The 8,588-nt window shown below is 42.6% G+C and overlaps 1 protein-coding gene across 1 annotated transcript; it reads left to right on the top strand.

Annotated features, from left to right (window-relative positions):
- Positions 1-400: 400 nt before the first annotated feature.
- Positions 401-8,132, top strand: pex2 (peroxisomal biogenesis factor 2). The gene is made up of 2 exons (XM_004081224.3): positions 401-512; positions 6,575-8,132. Exons 1-2 carry the CDS (start codon positions 509-511, stop codon positions 7,531-7,533), a joined length of 963 nt encoding a protein of 320 aa, XP_004081272.1. The 5' UTR covers positions 401-508; the 3' UTR covers positions 7,534-8,132.
- The last annotated feature ends 456 nt before the right edge of the window (positions 8,133-8,588 follow it).

Raw genomic sequence — 8,588 nt, 5'->3', positions numbered from 1 at the left:
AATGTGAATATTATAGCAGAATATCATTAAACATGATTTGAAATCCATGTCATGTCCGACTGAAGTGCATCATTAAACAAGATTACTCACCTGCAAGTATGTTTTGGCTAGCAAGCTATTCTTATTCCTGACTATTAGTTCTATTCTTTAATTAAGTTGTTTTTATATTCCCGAAATAACTTTAAACGCCGTTCATTTGCCGTTTTTTTAAAACTTAAACTGTGTGTCTATAAGTTGTTTACCATCGTTTTCTCTCAAACTTTTGTCGACATCCTTTTACAAATAAAGATTTTTAAAATGACGCACATCCGCTAGTCGTTTGCTTTTGAGTTGGCGCTGCGTGATGTGATTGGCCAATTTTCAACACAGGTTTATCAATCTCAATTTTCTCATGCGCTATTGGTTGGATTCCCGAAAGGGCGGGGTGTAGGCGTGCAACCCGGAAAAACAGTGTGTGGAGTCGTGAGAGGGTACAGTGGCTCTGCATTCTCCATTCCATCAGTTTGAAATGGGTAATTGATCATTCCTTTACGGTTTTTAGAAATTCTAATTCTGAAATGTGTTATTTTAAAAAAATATTGCGGCATAAAAAGCAAGGTATTCGAAACAGGATCGTCTGTTTATCAAACGGCAAAAAACTCGCAAGGCTTGCTTGCCGTCTAGTTTTGTTGCTGTCTCACCGTTGTGTTTAGCTGTGTTTTTCAATTATCTGTCACGAAAAGTGAATTCAATGATGCAACTGAGGTGCAGACTGTTCCATCGAAGGATACCGAGACTGTGTATTCATTATTATTATTATTATTATATAACTATGATTGACGTGTGTAGTGCGTGTTTGTATGTAAAGCTCATAACTCCATTATTTCCCAAAATAATCAACCACACAGATCAAAACCTTCAGCATTAAGATTCAGGTAAAGTTGATCTTATTGATTTTTAGCACTTCTCTCATCCCAATCATCCCTCCTCTCCTCTGCTCTTATCTTTCTCTTGGTTATATCTCGCCTTTCTGACTGTACTATCTGACACACTGCCAAAACTAAATCCCTTATGTGATTATCACATAATTCACAAGCTTTATTATCTATATGAAACACATTTGGGGTTATTGTTATTAAAGATTGATTGGTTTTTGCTTACAAATATATTATGTGAGGAATGTTTTTGTAGTTTTTTATCATTCTCAAATGCATTTTCTCCCCTTTTAAGGCATTTTTTTAACCAGTTGTCGGGTTTATTTATTTAAAAATGTACACATATTAAAAAAAGTAAAACTGTCTAACTTGCTTTTTAATGAATTTACTTGTATTTTTCAAACATAGTATAATTTTTACTGGCTTATTCACTTCTAATCCAATATTATTGCATTTTTACTAATTTGTTTTTTGTTTGTGCAACTTTTTCTAGATAAATTTCTTATTGGTTAACACAGTATCCACTTCAAAAAGGTCATAGTCTCACATAGTTTGTTAGATTATTTTATTAAGTGAAAAATCTGATTATTGTATATCTTATAAATAGGTGTAATGGGTAAATTGCTGTAGAAATTGACGTTTTCTCAAACGAGACAAAAAAAAACTGAGTTCATAGAATATTTCTAAAAGCACTTACTTATCGTAAAAAGTATAAATAGCAATTATTCAATGTTACAATAAACTTCAACCTTGACATTTTTTTATAGGTTTCATAGAAGACGAAGAATGTCCCTTACTTAGTTTGGGTATTCTGGCTGCGCATACATTCCTGGAACTGTATGAAAACCTAATTGTTTCCATTTCCAATTTTCCTATTCTTTTATTGCAAAAAAAAAAAGGTAAAAAAGGAAAGAAATGGCATATTTTATCAGCACAAACTGCTCTCTTTGACCTATTAAAGACAAAAATTTAGCTTTTTTTCTCCATTTATTAGCTGTTCTGCTGCTCTGCTTTTTCCCTCCACATACATTGTGCAGCTCTGCCCTCTAAATGATTTATGACTTTTTAAGTTGTTGTCCGCAAACCCATGTACTTATTACTCATACAGTCTTAGCATACTCAACCTTTGTACTCATGAAATCAATTAATTCTTTTAAATAATTCACCTTCTGAGCAAACCAGATTAAACAGAGCACATTTTTTGTGTTGTCAGACGTGCTGCCCTACGCTGATGTGTAAGTTTCTTTTTTCCTCTTTTCTGCTTGGGCAATAAATTGCTCCGCGCTCTTTGTTGCTTGGAGGAGTCTTGGGTGATTAGAGAAAAGAGGGGAGCCTTGATAAAGCATTAGTGTGTGATGCAAAGACAGCCGGAAGACCCCGCCATGCATCTGCAGCCATTCATTTTTCATAAAAACACACTCATAACAATTAGTCTGTTACCGCCTGGGTAATCCTTGTGTCCCTGTAATGCCTGTGGTCTGCTGTATGACATCACTCTCTTAAAAGTTCCAAATCTGACAATCTCATCTGTTTTCGGAGTGAGGACATTAGCAAGCCTCGGCTAATAGGCCTGCACTCGTTCCTGGCAAAAGACGGGCAATAAATGGAGGGACCGGGGGGAGAAAAAAATTACAAGACTGGAAGTGCTCAATTTTTATCCACTCTTGCTTTTATACAAATTAATTTACATGAAAAAGAGGAGAGATGTAAAGTTGTAATCCAGCAGGCTTTGCCAATGCAAGCCCATATCTTTCTCCAGGAATCACACAAAGCCAAGTGAGCGTTTATGAATTATTTCAGCACTTGCATTATGCTAACAACTATTTCTAAGTGCTTAGGAATTCGAGCACCAAAGCTGGGCTTTTGGCCACCGTCTTCACCTTACGAGCAATGATTGCCCTGCAAGCAGCGACACAGTTTCTCTGCTGCAGAAAAAGTGCATTTCCCCAGAGACTCTTCATCTTCCCTGCATCCCCCAGGTTTCACCCCCCCCCCTCCCTTGCCCTAAACACCCTGATCCTCCCCCAGACACCAAAGCCAAGGTCAAGAAGAAAGAGTGATCTTCCTCTGTGTATAAGGCTATTCCCTGGATGCCTTTACCTCAGCACAGCCAAGCCAAACATGCAGCACCAGTGGCCCCCCACCTTTTTTTTGCGACAGTCAGTCTCAAGGTCAGCTCCCACTGACCTTATCTGTTTTTTCCTTTCTCCCATTTTCCCGTTTTCCTGCTTCACTGTGTCGGTAGACGGCAACTCCCAGCAGGCAGCAGACTGTCTGCTTCTTTGTCTAACCATCTTTTTGTGGAGTTGTTGTCGCTGCACCCCGTTGTGTAGCTTTCAGAGGACCTACCGCACCTGTGGGGCTCCATGCTGGTGCTCCGCGTGTTTTTCTTGCCGCAGTCCTATTCATGGACCCTCGTGTCTTCAAGGAGCGTTGCAGTGGGGTTCTTGTCAGCTTAGAAATTGCAGTTGTTTGTAGCCGTCTTTGTGTCTGCATAATTGTCTGAACAGGATGCCTAACCACGAAGAAGAAACAACACAAAAAGATCTAACGTTAATTTATTATTCCACCTAGACGGGTTCTCTGGGTATTACAAAAGCTAAAATGAATAAATACTTAATTAATCTGTTTTTAAACCCTTATTTAAAGTTTGTGATCTACTTAATGATACACTCTGATGAAAATCCCATTTTTGATGTTTTTAACATGTTCCTTGTAGCATTTTTTTCTGATGATGGAGGACATTTAAAAAAAAAATAAGCTAGCATTGCATTTCAAAATATTTCTTCATTCAGATCATTGTGAATCAGGAGCTGACTAAAAAAATGCCGTTGGAAAAAGCTTGTAGTTGTGACGTAGAAGCTACAATGCGCAGGCATTACATGTTGATGCATCCACTGGCAGACTAATAGATCCATGTACGTCTTTGTTTTCAAATAGCTCCAACATTGTTCGCCATTTTTGTTGCACCAGTTTTGGATTGTCAGGGGCTGTAAGCTAGCGGAAAATGCATGTCACCAGATGGGGGGGCGAGGAGGGGCGGTGTGGGCTTACTCTGCACCAGCAGTCCTGCCCACAGCTCAGAGAGGAATTTCTAATGAACTACTGCTGTCCTGCATAAACTATGTGACAACAGTTTTTTTTTAAATGCCTAAATATGTTATATACATTAATAAAAGACCACTAGGCTGCATGGTGGCGTAGTGGTTAGCGCTCTTGCCTCACAGCAAGAAGGCCCCGGTTCGTGGGTTTTCTCCGTGGACTCCGGCTTCCTCCCACCGTCCAAAAACATGATTCATAGGTTAATTGGTCAACCTTAATTGTCCCTAGGTGTTAATGTGAGAGTGCGTGGGTGTGTGATTGCAGACACTCTACCCTGCGACAGACTGGTGACCTGTCCAGGGTGTCCCCTGCCTTTCGCCCACAAGCCGGGATAGGCTCCGGCAGCCCCGTGACCCCAAAAGGGAATAAACGGTAGAAGATGAATGAAAAGACCACTAGGGACGCTTTGAAAATCGACTAAAAGATGATCAGAGTGGGACTCTAAAAACACTTTGAAAAAGTTCTGCTTCTTTTCTGGTGTTAAACCCTCCTGTTTCCATGTCTGGCCTGCAGCCCACTCACTGCTACCACTTCATACATCCTGGTCTTGACTTTTAACTATTACATAAGGAACATGGATTTCCAGCTGTCCGCGCTAAAAGCTGTGTAAATTCAAATGCTTAATTTTTATAGGCAGCTCTGCATTGACTCATGTGTCTGCTTGTAATATATTTGGCAAGTGCTGCAAGTCTGAAGGGAAGCTGTCAATAGCAATCCCAGCTATTGATATGGCAGTGGGTTGGAGATGTTACTTGGCCCTCGACTCCAGCATCCCTCTGATCCTTCTACATCATAATTACATTAATATTGACAGACCCTTGACAATAGTCACATTACTATTGATAGGTGGTTGTCAATACCATGTTTCCCCAAATAAAACATATTCATTCATAACTTGTAAACTGCTCGATAAAAGGCTTTGAAAAGACTATTGGACCCGGACGGGTTTACTCTCCCAAGAGGACCGCCGCCGCCGCCGCCGCTGCTGCTGCTGCTGTGACGGGGATTTCCTCCACCTGGCAGTGTGTGCCTCTTTGTTTGTGCGTGTGTGCGTGCACGCTTGTCATAGATTATTTTGGCACTGCATTAAAGCTCTGCATAGATCAAAACCCTCCTTCACGTGCATGTATAGTCACACACACACAAGGCACATAATCTCCATATTTTCTCCCATCAAGGAAGAAACTTTTAGATTAGGCTAAACAAACAGAGCCTGTTTACTGGTTAGCAGATACATTCGTTATGTTTTTTATTTTTTATTTTTTTGTTAATCCAAACTCCCTTTCCTGTCACTGCTGAAGTTCTAAACACTAAACATGGCAGGATTTGGAATGCAGCTCAATGAATTTGTCATACCTGCTTACTTCAGCCTGAATTCACTCCTTTTCATTCGTTTGCTCATATTAACTTAGTTGGATGGTGTATCCCTGCTCCTTTCAAACATTTTGAATGCACGGATGGTCCTGTTTACAATACAACCCAAGCTTTGCCGCCAGATGTGGGATGTGTGTGTGTGTGTGTGTGTGTGTGTGTGTGTGTGTGTGTGTGTGTGTGTGTGTGGGTGTGTGTGTGTGTGTGTGTGTGTGTGTGTGTGTGTGTGTGTGTGTTTTTACCTTCGCCTCCTTGAGAAACGTCTTAAGTGACTGTCTTCTCTCACCCTTTCTGTCAAAACTGCCATATTTACCCGTCTGAAATCTTTTTTAAAGGCTTGTGACAAATCCTGTTCGGTGAGACACAAAAGCCACTGTCAAAAGAGGCCTCTCCGTCTCTCTTTCCCGCTCTATCTGAGGCCTCCTTGGTCTTCCTCTTCTTAAGCAGTTCAGTTGAGGAAAGAGTAGATAAAACTGGAGAACTGTGAGCAGTTTGGGAACGTCTGCGGCGCAAAATAGCCCAGACATGACAATGGCGCAATCCCATATGGAGTTGAATTTGAGGGAGAAGAAAATTGTTCCACATCTTGCAAATGTTTATGGTGTACTAGAGACTGTGCCTTTAGCCTAATCCCTGGTGATGTGATTTGTACACACACCCCCTATCTCCAGAGGGAGCAGGCACAGAGAGCCCCTGGGCTTCGTCTCCTGTTCCAGGGTATGTGTGTATGCCTGTGTGTGTGTTTTTTTTGCACATTGCAGAAAGAAGTCTAAGACCCCCTGCTCCTCTGCATGGCGCAGCTCAAAGCTTGAATTTAGGATGGATTTTTCATGTGAAAAGTGATTTCCTTTCCCATGTATAAAGAAAAATAACCCTCCTAACAAGATGTGCTTCACCTCCAGGGCCCCATTCCTCCCAAAGACAGAGCTGTCCTGTAATAGTAGGACTGTGTGCACGTTGTTGGTAACTTAAATAGATCAAATACTATCTTGCCTGTTGATAGCAGTGGCAGGTCATCAGTTTGCTGGGGCTGTTGAGTCATCATGTGTGCCACTTTTGTCTTATCAGCTGCAGGGGTTTAAATCCAGTTTTGTCAGCACTACATTTAGTGGATTCAGTTTGCAACTGTTGTGAAACAGTTTAAAAGTGTTTGTAACGCGCCTTTCTTCATTGATATTCTGCTGCAGGTTTGGAGGAAGCAGCCGCCAGTCCTGATCCTCACATTCCCGTGCTGCGCATCAGTCAACTGGATGCCCTGGAGCTAGACGCGGCCCTCGAGCAGCTGCTGTGGACCCGCTTCTCTCATTGCTTCCAGAACTGCCGGCCCGGTCTACTGACCCCCGTGGAGCCAGAATTAAGAGCCCTTCTTTATCTGCTGCTTTGGCGGTTCACACTGTACTCCAACAGCGCCACTGTGGGCCAGTCTTTACTAAGCCTTCGCTATCACAGAGCAGGGTCCTTGGCTCGGCGCTACAGGCCGCTGTCGCCCAGGCAGAAGTTAGTTCTGGCCGTGCTCGCTGCAGGTCCCCGTTGGCTCCAGGATCGTTCCCATTCCCTGCTACCGCTCGTCGGTTTGGGTTCCAGGGGATCTGTGTTTGAAAGAGATGATGGTTTATTCCAGCAAGGTCTTCGTAAAGCTCTGACGCTCGTCTCCGGTGTTGCAAAGTTTGCAAGTCTCATCAACTTCTTTATTTTCCTAAGAAATGGCCGCCACCCCATCCTATCGGAAAGAATCGCCGGAGCTCAGGCTGTCTTAAGCAAGCCCAACGTGACTAGGGATGTAACTTACCAGTACATGAACCGAGAACTGCTGTGGCACGGCTTTGCAGATTTCCTCATATTTCTGTTACCACTCATGGACACAAGGAAGCTGAAAGCAGCCGTGTCTTCTTTTGTGTTCGGGGAAGAAAGTTCTGACAGGAAAGAAAGCGGAGAAAGACGAGAGTTGTGGAAGGAGTGCGGGCTGTGCGGAGAGTGGCCCACCATGCCTCACACAGTGGGCTGCCAACACGTTTTCTGCTACTACTGCATAAAGAGCCACAGGATCGCTGACGCTCGCCTCACTTGTCCGAAATGTGGTGCTGAGACGAGGCAACCTGAGCCGCTAAACATGAAGGTGCAGTCAGATCGATTAAGCACGTCCTAGCAAACAGGAACTACTCAAGAGACAAATAAAGAAACACAATAATTCATGAAAATGTATTTTTGTATCAAATCATGAATAACGGAGTCAGCTAAATCAGAAGAATCTGATCTTGATGGTTTAAACCAATCCTGGTGTTTGTCTTTTTCTTGAAAAGATTTAGTCGTATATGACTTTATGACGGGATCTTTCTTGACTCTGTCTGTTCTGAGCACACACCGCCCTGCTGTGTTTAATATATGTGTGTGTATATTGACAGTCTTCTGTGCCCTCTGTTTCTCTGGCTGGACTTTGGCTGGAACTATTTGTCTTTGGTGCAGCGGACAGACCGCAGAGAACCTCACAGAGCATATATTTGATGAGTGAATGTGTTGATTTATGCCCCAAATTGGCTTTGTGATGGTGCTCATGTATGTATGTGTGTGTGTGTCTGTGTGTGTTTGTTGAATTGGGAATATTTGTTCTGATGAAAAATGCAGAAAGTCAGCTGAATAAATAATGGAAAGGAATTTCTGATGCCTCTCATCATGGCCATATTAGCATTTGTTGTGTATTTTGTGCCTAAATTGTATTTCAACATCATTAAAATTGATAGAGTGCTACCTCTTGGGTGTTTTATTTAGTTAAGTGGAGGAGAGAGCGATGAGGGAAAGTTATAACAATCAGCACACTTTTCTCTAGACAGGCCCGCTCGTTCTGGCTCCTATTATCCGTTTTCACAGCACCCCAACATGCTAAAGATCAAGGGGGCAGCCGGGGGCTTGGATTGACTCACAACACACTTGACAGCCATCCTCTCGTTTCCCTTGGCCTTTCTCTCTTTTGCTGCCTTTCCATCTCTCCCCTTCTGTAATCTCAAGGGCCCTCGCCCCTATAAGACTGTAGTAAACTGTACCAAAACCCTGGCATCGTCTCCTTCCTTGCAGGCGAATTACTTTCTAATCCCTGTAATGAGTCCAAAGATGCTTATTTATGCTGAAGTTAACCTCCACGAGTGAGCCCAGCCCCGGGGCCAAACTCACCCCAGCTGAGTGAAGCTTTTCCCGGGCTGACAAGAG

This window comes from Oryzias latipes, chromosome 20 (assembly GCF_002234675.1).
Source record: "Oryzias latipes chromosome 20, ASM223467v1".
Taxonomy (NCBI): domain Eukaryota; kingdom Metazoa; phylum Chordata; class Actinopteri; order Beloniformes; family Adrianichthyidae; genus Oryzias; species Oryzias latipes.
Note: the sequence above shows the minus strand (reverse complement) of the source record. Positions and strands in the feature narration are given on the sequence as shown.